The sequence below is a fragment of the Cyprinodon variegatus genome, unplaced genomic scaffold, assembly GCF_000732505.1.
Source record: "Cyprinodon variegatus isolate N-32 unplaced genomic scaffold, C_variegatus-1.0 Scaffold316, whole genome shotgun sequence".
Taxonomy (NCBI): Eukaryota; Metazoa; Chordata; class Actinopteri; order Cyprinodontiformes; family Cyprinodontidae; genus Cyprinodon; species Cyprinodon variegatus.
Window position 1 is genome coordinate 131,513 of NW_015150769.1, and position 18,972 is coordinate 150,484.

Genomic DNA, 18,972 nt, shown 5'->3' on the forward strand with positions numbered 1-18,972 from the left:
GCATGAAAAAAGTGGTTTCTACTTTTACTTTTATACTTTAAGTAAATTTACAAGCCTGTACTTTGTTACGTTTACTTGAGTAAAGAAGTTTAATCAGTACTTCCACTTTTACCACAAGTATCTGTACTTTTACTCAAGTACGGAAAGTGAGTACTTTTGCCATCTCTGATGAGGGGTTTATGCTTGTACTGATGTAAAGGGGGGGCTTGGGTGTTGGGGCTTTAGCAAATGATGACATTGATTGGAAGTCAATAGAAGGTCCTTACTTTTTATCTAAAATGTGGTATGTGTGCATGGGTGTGGGTCTTTACTAATGCTAATCTTCATGACGTTCTTACTTGCCCGCCTCATTAAAAATTCCAACCCTTCTAATAAAACCCACTCACTTTCTTTCCTTTTATTTTGTCCTTTTATCACATTGGAGCTGAGCTTCTATTGGGTCTGCTGAGAGCTGGACCATCTAAACTATAAAAGAGCATATCCCCAAGTATGATGTTTCCTACTGAGGAGTTTCTACCGGAAATCTCAGAACTGAAGACCCCCGATCCAGAGCAATCAGGGCTCGGAGTGCGTTTGTGTGTGAGGCCATCTGAGCGTCTCAGGGGACTGCAGTTCTGTTTTATATTTCGGTGTATGTGTTCATATGACCACTGGGTGTGTAGAATCACTTATCAGCACTAAAGTCAGCAGTATCAGCAATTAGAACTCTCAGGGTGACGATGAGGGAAAAACCTGGAGAAGGAAAAAAAGTCCAGAAAAGTATTTATATTAGCATAAATTATGTCTTAGTGGATTTTCTAAATGTTGAACCCCTGCTTCCTTTTTTTAAAGATCATATTGTCTCGATTAGAGAAATTGGGACATTTTAAAAGAAATGTATTGAAAATAAATTTTTAGATTTTGTTGTATGGTTATGCGGTGTTCCGTAAATCAATTAAATCCATTAAAGATTCTGGCAAGAGTCCACAGGTTTCCTCTCTGGGTCCTCAGATCCCCTGTTATTCTCAGGTGGATGTCTGGACCCACATTTAAAAGAATCATCTTTTGCTTTTGAAATAGGTCCCTGTTTTTTAGAAGTTACAGTATGCCATTCCTCTGTCCATTGGGACGTTAAATTTCCAGTTCTGTTTGGCCTGGAGCCATGGATGCACTTTGACACCAATTGGCGCTTTTGGACCAAACTCTTTTTGGTTCCCCCTGAGGGTAATAGGGGCCCAGTGTTTCTCTAGAGGACTGTCTGCCTTTGAGGGGCTTTATTCTATATGGTTTAATTGGCACACAGGTGTCATGGTGGCTGGGAATCATTGTTTTGTAATAGTTTGTATTTCCATTTTCTTTGCAGCTGCATTTAAAGAAAAAAAAGATTTTTATTAAATGTTCAATACGTCTATTTTGGAGCTATTTTGAAACAATAGTCTTGTAATTTGATGCCTATGGATTTAAGATAACAATTCAGCATCTTGTAAAATCATAAAACAAAATCAGTTCCAAAGAGAAATGTCATAACTCTGAGAATGTCAATTTCGATGCAATTAGTACCTGGTTGGGACTCTTTACATGACTTACAGCCTCTCTGAGTAATTGTATGGAGGATATCAGTCTGTAGATCCGCTTAGGTTTAGTGGTAGCAAAGGTTGTCTTCAGCTCTTCGTGTTAGAGCTGAAGTTGCTCATCTTCCTCTTGACAATACTTCATAGTTTAGCCATCTCAGTTTTCCTTCTAACCAGCCACAGTGCCAACCGTGGTCAGTGAACCAACTTCTGGTTCTGATGGCTTTGAGATTGACCTCCAAAAAATCCAGCGGACCAACATCAGCAGATACTCTCCTCTCTTCAGACTTTAGATTTTGAGACTTTGATTTCCGAATGAAACTAAAGTTAACTTTGAACCATTGAGCAACAGTTAAGATAGTTCTGATGTCTCCAGTTCATATGTGGCTTTACACGAGGGATGAGACATTTGCTGCCCATGTACTGGATACATCCTTTTGTAGTGGCCACTGATGCTCTTACTCCAGCCTCGGTCTGATCTTTTGAGGATGTGTTGAAGGCCAAAAAGGTTCTTCCTGGGTTCCTACAGGTGTATCTAATAAGGTTACAAATGTTTGCACTCTGGCTGCAGGTGGGGCCTCCAGGCTGGACTTGTGCTCTAGACCTTGTCCAGTGTAATTTTGGGGCATTGCAGGTTTTTAGACATGAGCCTTGTGGGTGTGTCCTTGTGAGTAGAGAGCATGCAGCGCACACTGAACGGCAGTTCTGGAGGGAGGCCGGTGTGATGCCTTCCTCCGCTGACTCTGCTATGAGTTAAATTTGTGTGTTACATGCGTTTGTTTGTGTGTCTGTGTGTTATTACCAAATCTTGTCCTCCATGTTTGTGCCTTTGTTGCTGTTGAATCTGCAGGGTAATGGATTGATTAACTTTGTGTTGCAGGACTGTGTCCACATGGAGACATGCATGATGTTTCCGTTGTAGTGTGAGTCTTTTGTCTTCTTTGTGTTGTTGGTTTTCTGTGTGTGTTGTTGTTAGTGTGTATCCATGTGTGTCCCAGGTTCTGGCGTCCACAGAGATCAGATGAAAGGGAAGAGCCCTCCGACTGATCCTCTTCTCCTGAACGAGGGAATTCAACCCCCCCTTCCCAGTCCTCACCCCCATGTTTCCACGTCGCTGTCGTTCTCCCTCAGTGTCTCTTTCCCCTTTATCTCCCTCTCTCCAAGCATGTGACCCAATTTCACCACCCACATTTCTCTGTCTCCCCCTAAAGTCCCATCTGAGGAAGGTCTGCTGAGAGAACACTAGGGGAGGGGTGGTGTGGGGTGGAGGGTGCAGGAAAACTGAGTGACGGATGATAAAGTGCAGCAGAGCTATATAGAATAGCTACGATACGCTGCGGTTCTGTTTCTAATGTGTGAGCCATCTACACATCACAGGTGTTAGTGTGTTAGTAGAAGGGATCTGCCTCAGAGATGTAACGTAACACATGAGGGAGAGAATATGGAGTGATAGAACGTGATGAAGAACATGGAAGATCCTGATGATCCTGAGAGAAAGTGACATGGAAGGTGGAAAGAAAACTTGGCAGAAGAATAAAAGAAGAAGATTTAGTTCCCATGATTGTGGAATATATGGACCTATATATTGCTTATTCTTAATGCACCTTTTTCCTCCCTGTTAGCACCTTCTGTAACTTCTATACCAATATGTGACGAGTGAATTTCTCCGCTGTGAGATCAATAAAGCTCATCTAATCTAATCTAATCCAATCTAACCTAACCTAATGCAAAAACAGTTTCGTATCCCATTTGTAAATTTCTCTTACTTTTTCTCTTACAAATGCGTTAAATCACATTCAACTAACGTTCTTAAATTATCTTAAAGGATCCTCCTAAAAGTGATGCATTTCACCTGTGTGTAAGTGAGCGCACGTTACCAAGAAAACTAAGCTTGCATAGTTACCCTGGTTGGTCCATAATAAGGCTCTGAATTCCCACGCTTGTCAGGAGGTGTTCATTCATAGAAATGGTATTGAAGATTAAGAAGAAAATATTTGGTATATCTCCAGACCATGTTTGTCATCCCTTTATCTCACTCTGTCTCTCATGAAGCACATCAATATAAAAATGTTAATGACAAAACTCTTTCTTTCAGAAAGACTCAAACAGAAACATTCCACATTTAGCGTAATAACAACAAAGCCAAGTAACTGTCATGAATGAAAATTAATCCAAACATTACCGTTAGAGTTTCTCTGAACTTTCTATATATTTCCTGTTTCAGATATTATTTAAATAGTAGCTTTATCGTTTTGTTCTTTTGACAAAATGTCAACAAATGAAACCAGTGTCCCCTGACACTGACATGTCAGCTGCATGGTAGTGACTGATGGTTCTGGCATCAGTGAATAAAAATGTAATTTATAAATTACATTTACTTTACATTAAGATGCATAATATACATTATAATAATGTAGCCTGATAAAATGGGTAATTGCTTCTAAGTAAAGCTAATATAGTCATTTAGTGAAAAACTAGGTTTGGATAACATTTTTTAGCGCAAGACTTTTACATCAAGTCTGGAACATTCGTAAAATGGGTTCCTACATGAAAGAAGATTTGAAATTGGAGAAAATTGGTGAATGTGACAGTTTCTCTTAAATGACTTGTACGAATAGCCTAGTAAACTAGCCCCACCCACCAGCGGCCAAAATAAATTTTGCCTGTGAGTGGATAAATGCCCCAGGCCCTAGAACTAACTGGCCAATCACAACGCGGAGATGGGTTTTGAATTTCTGGATGCAAAGCGGGCGGGGCTTTGAGAGCGTGACGACAAAGCTGTGCGCCGCTGGACAATGCACAACAACTATTGAACAGTTCTCATTTGATTCAGGTTTGGAATCAGGTTTGGAAGGATTAGATTTGGGGTTTTCATTGAAATGTGAGCAGGAAGAGTCTCTACGCTCACTAATTTTTAAGAAGGACGTATTCGCCGGTTTACCGACAGGCTGTCGTGCTTACTTCGTCGCAGTCAGTTGCGCTCATTGGTCAGAGCTTTGGCCAATAGGCACAGACATGGTTTGAAAAACAACGGGTTGTTCTCATCAACAATCTACCGATGTCTCATTCATCGGGGCCAGACTTAATTACACATTTAATCTCACATTTAGTCTGGTTTATCAGACTATTGTACAAATGATTTAATAACAAATTTGATCCTATAAATGGTTCTTGTGTGAGGCCAAATATGTGTTTGTTTCCAGAAAAACAGGGATGTAGACTGAGTAGCTTGGAAAAGTATTTTTTAACTTTTGTAGTTGTAAATTTGTGTGTGCGTACAAAACAAAACACCTGTTGCATCTTATTTTACCAGATAGTTGCATTTTTTATTCGATTTATGTTCTGGACTTTGACTTGACCACTCTAAAACATTATTATTTCATTGCATGTTAGAGTTTTTCATCCACCTGGTGGGTGAACCTACAGCCAAATCTAAAGTCCCCTGGATCCTGTTCTAGGTTTTATTCCAGGTTTCTATTTCTTCATCCATCCTCCATCTACCCTGATAGCTTCCAGGTCTCTAAGGAAGGAAATCGACCCCTTAGCATGACTGGACCACCACCATGTTTCATTGATATTGTGTCCAGACCAGACCTGTTCAGACCTGTGTCTCTATTACCCCTTTCCCACTAGCCTAAAAAAAATCTGCGTTTAGTGGCAGTGGGAATGGTTCTCTAACGCGGGTCAAACAACTCAATAAGCGATCCGTGTTAAAACCGCCTTCAAATGGCTTGGCTCTGATTGGCATACAGTGGGAAAAGCAGACCTTGGTCAACCCTCTAATTTACGGGATATAAATGAACGCAACGTACGGACGTCGACACACCGCACCAGTCACGTCTGACCTAACAAGTTGAAACAATCTGTTTACATTCGATAAACATGGCACAGCACTGGTAAGAGGGATTCAGACAGACAAAAGAGCAAAATAATAAAGCCCATTACTATGCCTTGGCTTTGTGAAATTATGCTTTCCATAGTTTACTTTCCACATTTCTGTCGCATTGGTCATCATCACCGCTAACTCAGCTTGATGGCTTGACCAGACACGCAGCAGTAGAGGGACAGAGCCACGCAGGTTGCCACTGGGGGATCAGACCCAGCTTTCTTTCAACAATGGGAAGGGAGCCAAATGCCGATTGTTAGCCAGTCGACCCGTGTTTGAAAAACTTGAGTTAACCCGCTAATTTCAATGGAAAGGAGGCCTATGTTGCATTTTTTTAAGCCTAAGGGCAGAACTTCTGAGATCCACTTAAAGATGGCTATCTTTGCTCCACTCTTCCACTAAGGCCAGGTTACATGTGGAAGGACTATCTCCTTAGCTGTGGACTTCTGTGGCTCCTACAGAGTTACCATGGTCTTCTTGCTGCCCTCCTTGTCCAGCTTTCCGGTTTAGGTGGACGTCCGTGTTTAAGGGGTTCTGCAAGTGGTCCATCCTCTCTCCATGTTCAGATGATGAAATGATCAGAGCTCTGGGAGATGTTCAAAGCTTGGAATATGTTTTAGAATTTAACTCTGCTCTAAACTTCATAAATTTCTCATAGACTGTGTGCTGAGGTCCTTGCTCTTTATGATGCTGTTTATTTTGTAATGTTCTCTAGCACTGTAATATTAAAGACTCTACAATAGAACTAATTGATCCGGAAGTTATCTTGATACGGTACCTTTTTCTCTATGGTTTACCCAGCTGTGCTCTCTGGGGAAGTAAGTCTCTTAACTGACAATAGGTATAATTTGTTTACTTCAGTCAAGCAAAACAAAAAGTGAAATACTCAATAATATGTGGTCTAATTACCCTGCGTGGCAGTCTCTGAGATTAAAAGTTATTTAGCTGCTTTTTGTTTGAGCCCAGAGTTCAGGTCTTGGTGTTTAAGCATCTAGCTGCAGTTATTTAAATAAAAGCAACTTAATCGCTCTTTTTCAATGGTTTACAAGATTGCTTAAATTCAGACATTTAATAAACGGTCACAACATAAGCAAACATGGAGCAGTGACCCTGATAATTGCTTTGTACTCCTCTTTCTTCAGTAGTTTGTGGGTTTAAGAACAAAGCAAAGCAGAAAGAAGAAGATGAGGTGATGAACTGTGAGCTTTGTCCTGCCAGCAGCAGATTTCTGCAGTTTGCTGCAATAAAGCTCTTTGGAAAAGAACCATAGTCTAAGTAAAGAACGGACAAATTCTTCCTGTTGAAACATTTTAGTGTTTAGAACCCGAAATATGATTTTAGTAGAAGAACCTCTTTGAAGAACCACCTTCATGACCAATACCTCTCAGCACTGTGTAATTCTCTGAATTTATCAGCTTCTCTACCGTTAAGGAGGAATTCTGATCCACTCTTCTCTCACATTTTTGGTACATTGAGTTTTTTAGACATTCGATTCTGCACCGTGGCTCGTCTTTATTAGCTGCTCTGTTGTGGTGCTGCTGTGTTTGGGATCATTTTCTTGATGACCCAGTTTGGGAGCTTCAGGTGTCAGCCTCACATGTGGCTTTAGATTGCTTCAGAGAGAAATAGGCTGAACTCAGGGTTTGCGACGTTCGCAGGTCCTGCAGCTCCAAAGGAAGCCTAAGTCATCATTCCTCCTCCAATGTGGGATTCAGTCAGTTTAGTTTTAACATAATATTCCATTTTTTTTTACCCAACAAACTAGTTTCTATCTTAAATATACGTTTCAGAAGTTTAAAAGTTTCATATTTTTTACTCTATTATTTTACTCTATATTTTATATTTTCTTTGTATTAAATCTAGTTTTATTTTCAAAAGTTACCTCTATAGGCTTCATTAGTCTGTTCATGATTAAGGTCAGATTATCCCGGTGTGGGTTTAACACTCTATGCACTCTAGTTCACCTGGAAACGCATAACCAGAAAATGCACCGAAATAATATATTGCAATGGCACAGCTGGAAGCAGATAAAACTGAGTGTTGAAGGCAATATAAATTAATTCTAAATTATAATGATATGTAAGTTTATAATATCACTGCTTTTAAGCCTAGGCAGTTTTAAAATGTTTCTTCCCGAGAAGCAGGAGATTTCAGTCCACATTCTGCTGTGCATCATATCCAAACATTTGCACTTTAGTCCCACCTGCCGAAAGAAATTTGTTGCAGACTTTGGCTGATGTGCTCTTTCCATGGTTTCAGTCCTAAATATGAATAATCTCTTAGTTGATATTTTACAGCATTATGTTAAAAAAAATATTCATGGAATTATTTTCATGTGAAAATTCCAAATGACTTAGCTGCAAAATAATATCAGAGCTATAATATGTGATTTTGTTGTATTCAGAACTATTAGATCTAATAAGGAACCTATTAGAAATGATCAAAATGAGGATCTGATCAAACCTTAAAGAAAACCACTCTATATTAGGAAATCATATATTATTCTGATCGTGCTACTAATGGTCACACCTTCCCCGAGCTTATTCTTATGCATATATCAGTATATGTTATCACATTTTAGCCCTTTTCAGTGGCTCATTGTGGGGTGAAGGGATCCTCTTCCTCTTTATTTGGTCATTAGTATTCAGGACGTGTTGCCTTCCTTCCTGCTGTCCGCCACTCGTTCCCCTGACAGCGAATCAGCCGGCGTTGATTAATTTCAGCCTATTAGCACCCCTCGTTCACCTCCCCCGGCTCCACCCAGGTTAAGTCCCCGTGCACACCCACGTGCAAGCTTGCAGGCGGGGGTTGCTGCTGGGTGAGCGATGGCGGAGAGGTTGCCAGGGAACCAGTTGTTGTCAGAGCGATATTAATGAGCGGGTTGCTCGGGCCCTCAGAGTGTGCGCCGATTCATTCGTGCCAGCATGTTTAAGTGTTTGGGTGTTTGTGTGCCAAAGGAGAGAACAAATGGGTTGTGTTTTTCTTTCCGTGCATCTTTACACGTTCACATGGATGCTTTTAGACATTTTTTTTTTTGGTTTGTCACCGCCTCTGTGTGTGATATCCAGCAATGCCATGGCCTGAGGGACAAGGGCTTATGTGTGTGTTTGTGAGTGAATATGCACACTCTGTGGAGGCCTGTCCTAGTTTCCTTCTCCTCACCAGGGAGCTGGAGGATCCAAGGACTGACGCACATCACCTGACAGCCGCCCCACTGCTCCAGTGCCCTGCACCATGGGTGTGTGAGTGTGTGACAGAGATGGAGCGTCTGGATCTGCGCGACGAGCATTGTGTGTTAAAAAGTCCATCAGTGTGAGCACGGCGGTCTATCTGTTCGCTCACAGATTGGCTGCAGCCTTATTTGGAGATGATGGGAGATAATTTTCCTGTATTGACCCGTCCTGTGTTTTGGGGTACCTTCAGGCATATTGGAGGGAAAATTATGTCACACAAAACCTAAAACAACAAAACTGAATGTGTTCCGCTGAAGCGACAAACGGACTGAGGCTGTGTGCGTCGACACACAGTGGCTCACATGTGCTGCCGCTTTGAGCACCATGCAAACTCCTCTGGCAGCTTCTGTCAGGATTTACAAAGTATGAACACAAGAAGGCTTATCTAAACATTTATTTCTGCCCTTGCATAAATATTTATTGATGTTTGGATTAAAGTTTTTTCTGTGACTCAAGTATTTTAGCACAGTTGGTATTACAGAGATATTTAAATACAAAATATTATTGATAATTTATTTCAGAAACTGAAAACCCAAAATAATTTTATAACATGGAGTGTTTTGATTTTTTTCTCTTGCAGCTAATAAAGGCTTAAAATTAAACTTTTTTATAGAACTTCAACATTTCCCACTACTGTACCTACAGAAATAACTCAAATAGAAAAAACATCAAACCACTAGGCTGCATATTTACATGCTAAAGTATGTAAGTCCTTATAAGTTAGTTGGTGTTCTTAGCTTTTCTATTGTATTTTTCTCTTCCACTTAGCTTTTCAGCACTTACTTTGAATGCAATGGGCTGAACAGTCAACTTCTCCAGCAATAGCTTTCTTTGGTCACTCCTTGTGTGAAAAAGGTGCATAACAGGTTACCCAGGAGGCGGTTATCAATACCCTCTATTGATAACCGTCTCCTGGGTAACCTGTTATGCGCCTTTTTCATACCACATGTTTTTCTTCCACTTTGGGTTGAAACAATCAGATGAATTGTGATCAGCCGATCATTGAAATAAGCTACAACTAATACAATGAGACTAACCTTTTCTAAGAATGTCTTTATTACTGCTGTTAAAAAAAAATCAAATCATTTTCAAGAATAAAAAATGCAACTTTGAGTCATGCTTGAACTGATGCACCTTAGTCTGTGTTCTACTCACCCAATTTTTATTTATATATTCAGAAAGGGTGTTAGCTTTCAAATAATGTATTGCACATGTAATTTGGGCTCACAGTTCCTAAGTTATTTGCTTTTCCATTTGGGTGCAAAATAGGCGAGGATTTCTCAAAATGAGGTGGATATTAAGAGTTTTTTACGAAGCCATTTTCATTTCAACAGAGGGCTTTGTTTATTTTTCTACCATTTCCATTTTAAAATGTGATGGAAGAGTGTAACTATATGTGTTCAAAACTATTTTCCTTTTAAATTAAAGGTATGTTGCAGCCAAAAAAAAGTAGGAATCCTGAAACAGAGCCAAAACCAGACACTTTATTCAGATTTTTGCATGGAAGTTAACTGTGTCTGAAGTATCAGTTAAGAGGCCCAGACATGCAGTGGGTGGCACTGTTGCCTTGTAGCAATAAGGTTCTGGGTCCAATTCCTGGCCTGGGGTCTTTTTGCTTGGAGTTAGAATGTTCTCCCTGTGCATGCCTGGGTTCTCTCCGGATACTGCGGCTTCCTCCCACCGTCCAAAAACATCAGTAAACATTCAAGGCTGCGCTGTTAAATCAAAACTGTAAAGCTATATTGATGAATCCCTCATTTTTACTGTATCATTCATCTCCCAGACCTAAATAATGGCTCAGATCTCATACTTAAGTCATGTTTTTCTCCAAGTGGAAGCCACTATAGAAGGTATACCGCTGGAAGTTTTCTTTCTATTAGACTTTGGCTACATACAAATTCATGCTACATACAAAAAAATGCTCCAAAGTTTACGACACAATGCAACTGCTACATTCAGATTGGATTGAACATTTTAACAAGAAGAACAAGAGAAGTGACACATATAGAAAATATCCCAAGTTTTACTTAAAAATGTTTAACCTTATTGAGAACCGGGTACAAAATGAAAGGTGCAACGATTAACTTTGAGACAGATTTAAACAGCAGCATCTGAAGAGGAAATGTAAAACCCACCAAGGAGTTAACTACCATCTACCTTTATTGCCCATCTGTCTCTTTATAGCTTCGATACGGGTGAAGGGTCAGCTTTGATGAGTTGTAAAATATCCATAATCACATATTCTAGACCCCCTATGAGCTCCTGAGTCCATACCTTCATATTCATAGTTGCTCCGGTCTTCAGACGCAGACCTATGCAGGCCGGAGTGCTTTATTAAGAAAAAAAACCTGTCATGAATTTCTTATAGCCTCCTAATGCTGTGAGATACATTAGGATCTGAACGCATTAAAGTTTCAGACACATTAGACTGTTAAAGACAGCCAGGAAGGGCAGGAGGTCTGCAAAGTGGATGTAGTTGTTGATTTCTTGGGTAGTTTATTTTTGTAAATCTTTGAGATGTTGCATTTCCTGCTGATGGGTTTAAAAATAATAGGAAAAGGGGCAGAGGAGAAAGTGATTGTAAAGTTCAGACAATTCCTGAAGGAAGAAAAAAAAAAAGAATTGAGCAGTTGACCAAAGTCTCAATAATTCAGCACCTCTGATGTTCGGCCGTGTGCAGAGGGAGGGTTCTCAGTCTGACCCTCCCATCGCTCCCTGATTTTCCTGCTGAATGCGGAGTTTAGAGTTGGTTTCAGTTACTCCGTCTTTCCCTAAGTTGCTGACCTCTGAGTTGGGATCGTCCCTGCAGAGATCGGCCTCCCACCTGATGGGGACTCTGTGTGGCCTGAGCGTCAGTGTTTCATACTGGAGAGGTCGTGACCCCATCGCCTCGTCTACATTTGTCTTCCTCTGAATGATTACATATTAACAGTGTGGACACACTCACACAAAGTGATGGCTGCTGGGTGATCCTTTAACCTCCTGTAAGGAGCAACTTGTTCTTCTGATGGGAGCAGGAATCCATTTCATCATATCCAACCCACCTAACTTCGTCTCCTATTTTTCTTTAATTCTCCATCAGTTTGATTACTTTTTCCTGCATGCTGGTATAAAATTAATTTCCATTTTCCCCTTTCCAGGTAAACGAGTCCAGGAGTGGGTTTGTGTGATTCTGTGCCTATTCCTCTTCATCATCAACTTCTCATTCCTCCTCCTGCACTTCTCCACTGTTCACATCTACAAGATCATTATTGGCATCGGTAGGTTAACAGGCACAAAGACAAATTACCTGGAATGATAAATTATGTGCCTTATATTAACATTTAGACTCTTTTCAAATTGAATACATTGATTTTTCCTCTATTCCAGTTTTGGGGATAGTGACAGCAGATTTTGCATCGGGGATTGTTCATTGGGGAGCTGACACCTGGGGATCTGTGGACATCCCTGTTATTGGGAAGGTGAGTATGCACACAATAAGCAAGCATATAATAAATTGAGTCCACTGCAAAAAATAATTTTTGATCAATAGAAAAAGGTATTTAAAAAAAGGAAAGGCATCAGCAATTAGCTCTGATATAGGACTTGAGAGATCCATCATCAGCTTTAATGGGACCTGATCTTACATAAGGAGCAACATTTTACCAATGTTTTTCAAAACATCAGGCTGAGCATCTCCCCTTGTATCTTATATGACAAAGGTTGAATGGGTAGAACCCTATAAAACCCCATCTAGAGGTACAAGTACTTACTACCTTTCAAGACTTATCCATTAAAAGTTCTTAGTTTTTATGCAATGGACTACCGCAGGACATATCTCATAATGTTCACACTCCTGGCATATGACCTGGCAGCTAGTTAAATGAATTAAATATAAAATTATCAACTATGTATATGATACATGGTGATTTCATCTGATTTTCAATTTTTACATATTTAAGACCAGTTATTCTTTGTAAGTTGAACAACTGTATTTTATTAGCCAGACCACCATTAACACTATTACATGTATACATGTGTGTGAATATCTTTTTTTTTTTTTTTCTGTGTATACAGTATGTATACACAGGGATTAAATTCCACTTGTTTGGGTTTTCAGGAAAAGCCAATCTAAAGGGAATGTACATTTCTTCCTTCTGCTTTACTAAAAAAAGTAAAATTGCTCCATCTGATCATTCCGCCGTTAAAATATTTTTCTATAAGCTGTGGTCAAACACTTTTTAATTATTATCTATGTTTACATAAAATTTCAACTCTCTCTGGTGAATTATGATTATTTTATATTATTGTATTTGCAGTTTTTACCACATACCTCATGATCATTTTATATTTACATTCAGTTAATGCAAACAATTCCAGGAAGTGGAAAATCCCTGACGCCCTGGCAGGGTTTGACTGTTCTCCATTACATGTTATGTCCCACTATCCTTATGGAGACTTTGCATTGACTGCCATCAATTTTGCATTCACTTGTAATGCTTAACCCAGAACCGTACCCTAATCATTCCCAATAACTGCCTAACCTTTTCCTCCTGGGGACCAGTCCACAGGTAATACCCCCACCCCTTCCAGAATGTAGCAAATTCCTGTGAAATGGTCCCCATAAGGTTACAAAAACATAACCACACAAACACAGAGGTCATTCTGCTGTCACCTGATCAGCTGGAGGACATATGTTAGCACTCCGTTGGTGTGTTGGTTAAAGATGGCTGCATGCTCACCTCCTTAACACATTTACACACAGTTTCCCACAAAGCCAATTAGATTAAAGTTCATCCTCATCTCAGCCAATTAAAACAAGCATGATCAGGTGCAGCATGCAGATTGTTTTTATATGAGCTTTGTTTTGATTAATGGGACCAGACTTTATGGTTGTGTGTGTTGCAGGAATGTTTTTTGCTTGAATGTTTTATTCATAGGTAAATAATTTGTTGAAATGTTAAAACTAATGTGCATTTTAAGAGCTGCTGTACCCCAATTAGAGCAGTTACCTGTCATGTTGTACTCATATATTATAAATGCATGATTAATAATGAGCTGATATTAGTCAAATTTTGATTACAAATAATGAAAAGTGCAAAAAAAACAAAAGCTGTTACGGATAAATAAAAGCTGATACTCATGCTGCTCCTTAGATTAATAGCAATCTTATAAAACTCATCTGCACTAAATCTTGTGTCTACTTTCCCTATTTGATTTCTATGTTTCAGATGTACATGGCAAACTTTTACTTCCTTCCTTCCTTATCTTCCTTCTGCCTTGAAGAATTAACCAAAGGTTTTATTAAGAACGTTTTACCTGTTTTTTTTAGAGACTGATTTGATTGAAACCCCAAAAACATTCCTTACAGTATGTCAGGTGTTTTTCTTCGGCCCTTAAAAGCAGCAATTATCAAACTATGGTTGAAAAAGAGAAGCTTGGACAAATTAATCCTAAAGAACTACAAATCCATCTCAAACCTGTCCTTCATCTGTAGATTTGTGGGGGAAAAAAAGTTATTTGAACAGTTAAATGCATTCTTAACAATGATCAGCTGCTTGTCAGGTTTCTGTGTATACCATAGTACAGAGACGGCCCTGATTAAGGTGTTCAGTAACATCCGTATAAACTCAAACTCTGGAAGAACCACAGTGCTGCTATTATTGGACCTCAGTGCAGCATTTGACACTGTTGATCACTTGATTGTATTACAGTTTCTGGAAAACTATGTTGGCCTTTCTGGTAGAACTCTGGACTGCTTTAATCCTACCTGAAGGACAGGGACTTCTATCCGTCAGAAGGAAACTTTAAATCAGACACCAGAAAAATCACATGTGGGGTCCCCCAAAGCTTCATCCTGGAGCCGCTCCTATTCAACATCTACATGTTTCCCTTGGCTTTGATTATAGCAAACAACCAGATCAGTTACCATAGCTATGCAGATGACACACAGCTTTACATAACAATGTAACCAGGTGACTATGAACCCATCAGAGCATTGGTTAGTTGCTTGTATCAGATTTATATGTGGATGCACCGTAATTTTCTACAATTGAATAAAAAAAACCTGGGTTAATAATCCATAGAGATCCATAGTTAGCTCACAGCTTCAGCTACTAGAAACTACTGATTATGGCCAAAATCTTGGTGTCATGATGGACTCAGACTTTAACCATCAGAGCCAGTTACCAGGTCAGTCTTTTATCACCTAAAGAACATCTCCAGGATTAAAGGACTAATGTCCAAACAGGATGTAGAAAAACTCATTCATGCATTTATCTTTAGTAGAATTGATTACGGCAAAAATTTCTTCATAGGTTTGTCCATCAGAGAGCTGCAGCTGAGCCAAAGCCCTGCCGCCCATGTTCTCACTAAAATAAAGAAAGTAGAGCACATCAGCCAGGTTCTGAAGTCCTTCCACTGGCTCCCTGTAGCACAGAGAATGATCTTTAAAATCCTTCTGTTAGTCTATAAATGACTGAATGGATAAACGCCTACATATAAAATACATAGCAGATTTGCTGTCAGTGTATCAACCTCCCAGACCATTCAGGTCTTCTACTTCAAGCCTACTCTGTTCACCCAGGACTAGAACCGAACATAGAGAAGCATTATTTAGTTCCTATGCTCCACTTACTCCACAATTTTTTTTTTGTTTTATTACCTGATTTTATTATATTTTCATCGTCATTTGCTTTTATTTTTATTTTATTAATTAATGTAAAGCACTTTGAACTGGCCTTGAACTGATATGTGCTATACAAGTACACTTCCTTCCTTCCCTATTTTTTTGTCCTTCTGGACTTCCTTTCTTGTCACCTTCCTTGTGACCTTGTACCTTCTTGTCCATCTGCTCTTTCTTCCTTCTTATTTTGTATCTACCTCCTTATTTCCGTCCTTCATTTTTCTTTGCACCCTTCATTGTCTTCTAACATCAATCCTTGCTTCCTACCTCCATGCCCTCAGCGGCAGATTGCTCCCTTTTTTTACTCAGATATGTTGGGTTTGAAACATCTGGAAATCACAGATTTACTTAGTCTTGCATAATAATGATAAAAGGCCTTTAATTTCAACTTGAAAAACATGCCATACAATCTTAATAACTAGGTTTAACAAGGACACCAGTTTGAGTAATCGTAGTGTCCAAAGTTTCTTTCTCTCTCATATCCGATTTAGTTTAACTTGTGTAATTTTCATGTTTTTCTGAGGAAATTATGTGGGTGGATGTTCATGTATGATGTGGCATTTATCGAGGCAGACTGAAGACACAGCAGCATATTTACATGGTGTGTCAAGCGCTGTAGGAGAGGCCTAATAAATGCATTTAGTGGAAGAGAAGTGTAGACGTTAGCAGGGAACAGAGGGGTGGCAATGGGCTGCAGTGCTGATATGTGTGTGCAGTTACCTCAGTGGTGGTTTGGAGCGGAGGAATAAAGCAGGTCTCTGCTTTTATTTAAGGTTAGTTTGAATATCAAAGACTGACTCGATGCAGAACACCCGAGGCTAATAGAGGCACTTTCATTCTTTGTTTGTTGTGTCGTTTTTTTATGTTTGCTGCCTTGTATACGTCTTGTGTTTACATGCTCTTGTCATGATTTTGTTTCCAGTTTCCTTTGTTGTCCATAATTGTTGAGATCTCTCTAAGGACATTACTCAGGGTGTGAAACGCAGTGTAGAAGCGTTTATGCAAAGTTTCTGCACACCTCTCAATCTTCGCGCTTCCTGTAAAGACAAGAATGTCTGTCACTTCATCAAGAATTCATTAAAGAATCCCAAACTGAGACACATCAGTCTTAAGATCTATTGATTATGCATTATCTTTTTGTAAAAATCTGGGAGAAAGTAAGATATAAAAAAATATACTAATCAGGCATAACATTATGACCACATTCCTAGGTGTTATCCGTCACCAAGATGTTTGGAACAGATCCATCTAAGTCCACAAAGTTGTTGTGCCTCAGGATTATATTTCCTTTTTTTGGCCAAGTAAAGATCTCAGACATTCTGTTTTGTGGAAGGAAAAGACCAGCAAAATATAATGCTGGTGTCTTATCACTCCGTTCACCAACAAAGATGACTATAACATGTTTACACAATCTATTTTTTCTAAACGTTAAAGGATGAACTGATCTAAACTGAGCCTTGTTGGGTCTGCATAGCTTATTGGTCCAGTTTTGGCTTAAAAGGGGCTGTATAACCCCTTTTTATGCTGATAAATATCAATGATTTTGTTTCTCAACCCTCTTTAAATGTCTTAAGCACTGGGAAGGACTGGTGGCTATTAACGGGTTTTGAGCGTACTTTAAGTCGTTAGACTGGTTCTTCTGATCCGCAGTTCAGGCAGTTATCAGATTATAGTGTAATAACATTGATTGTTGATTCCCCCCCCCAATAAAAAAAATAAAAATAAATCTAATTGACTTTTGATCTGGAGAGACAGGACATTTTGCAGAACCCTGACATGAATACGATGATGAATCAAAAACATAAAGGTTGACAGAAAACAAAGAAAATATGTTGGGAAGGATACATTTTTTTTCCCCCAAGAATATTGTGTCTCTTACCTAAAAACAGGTGCTATGATTACAAGGTAAACACAAATTCATCACATTAAATGTTATTTAATATGATTTTAAACACCCTTAAAAGGGAAACTCACATTAATCATAATTACTTATCATGAATCCAGCCCATAAAACCCTTTTTTTTGTCTCCACAGAACTGAAATTGCGGCAACGTTTTAAAAAGAGCTGCACAGCCTCCCTGCAGTGCTCAGAACAATTCCTTCGCGAGGCTTCGGGCCACGCTGTATTTTCTTTAGTCTTCATGTCGTTGAGCTTTAATTGACTCAACAAGGATTTCGCAGTCCTCTAATGAGACTACTTTGAGGACAAAGTCACGCTCATTAGTTCCCAATGATGCTCGATTCACTCTGAAATTTGCCAGATGTGCTTCCAGTTTAGGAGAATGTGTTTGAAGATCCCAGTCAGCTCGGCTTCGCTTTTCATTGTTTAAAAGCAGCTCTCTTTGTGTTGGCTTCTACCTTCTTGTTGCATCTTTAACAAACATCTCCTTCTCTGGGACGACGTGTCAGTTTTTACTCAGAGTAGGAATGTTTCCTAAAAAATGAAAGTGGAGAGAGGAAAAAAATCTGATGAAATAAATGTTAGATGGACAAAAAAAAAAAAATGGGGGTGGAAGGGCGTATCTGCACAAGCAGTGGGAAGGTGCTGGTTGCCGGGGCGATGGGCGATGTGAGCCGGTGATTAACGGGCGTCGTGCCATGCAGGCCGCTAAACGGTGTGGGATTAGAAGACATGCAGCGACCGGCGTTAACTGGGAGCGCCGGAGCCGCCCTGCTCGGCACGACCTCCGTGGCTTAGCCGGCCTTTCATCTGACTGAGGGCTGCGGGGAGAGGAGGGGCCGAAGGGAACAGAGAGGGGCTGTTTCAGCGGAGATGGGGTCCTAATTGCACAGATATCAACAGATAACTTCAGAGTTGCAGTGGCACCCATCGACGACTTCCATAGATCAGCGGCTGTGATTGTTTCGAGCAGCAGACCCGACAATAATGAGTTTTCATGCTGATGCTTCCATGCCTACACACACACATGCAAACCTCCCCTTTTCTTGCCTTTTTTCCACCTAGGGAAATAAATTACCTTTATCCAGCGTGTGCTCGTGGGTGTGTTTCTCTTTGTCCTCTTTTAAGCTTCTGAGATTCTGATTCAGCCTTTCATTTGAGACCCCCGTGCTCTCACAGACAGGTGTCTGCCTCTGCACAGCGCAGGTGGGGTTTGGGGCCTTGTGTGTCTGCGAGGATGTGTGTTTTGAAGCTCATATTTTTGAGTTTATGTGCATTAGTATGTGTGTGTGTGCAGGTCGACTGCTGTTCTGAGGTTTATTAAGATGCTGGATGTGTGCTTTGGGGCTCAGCATTGCTAAGTGTGTTTAGATTCCTCTGTGTGTTTAATCTGCATTGTTTAGCTTTGCAGTTTATTGTATATTATCTACACAAAAAGCTGCAAACGACTTTCTTTGGTGGCTGGGTTTTGTTGTTTCCACCTGGTAAATGTCGTGCGCCTTGTACAGCAATGGCTGAGATGGTTAATTAATTGTCAGACTTGGTTGTGGGATGATTGTGGAAAACCCTGTAAGAATGCATCATTTGGTTTATAAAAGAGAGAGGGACCATCTTACAGGGTTCATGCAGCTGACTGGAATTCTTCAAAATACATTAATGCTTTTGAAGGGTTTGAATTGTTAGTTTTTTTGATAAATTCACAGAATGTTCTGAAACATACCTGATTATCTCATCTGCCT

At 39.8% G+C, this 18,972-nt stretch overlaps 1 protein-coding gene across 1 annotated transcript in view; it reads left to right on the forward strand.

Annotated features, from left to right (window-relative positions):
• LOC107090913 (transmembrane protein 189-like) overlaps positions 1 to 18,972 on the forward strand; it is a 45,759-nt gene that overhangs the window by 11,575 nt on the left and 15,212 nt on the right. Inside the window, exons 2-3 of the mRNA XM_015384553.1 lie at positions 11,810 to 11,929; positions 12,039 to 12,130. Coding sequence (XP_015240039.1) covers positions 11,810 to 11,929; positions 12,039 to 12,130 — 212 coding nt within the window. The remainder of the gene's footprint in view (positions 1 to 11,809; positions 11,930 to 12,038; positions 12,131 to 18,972) is intronic.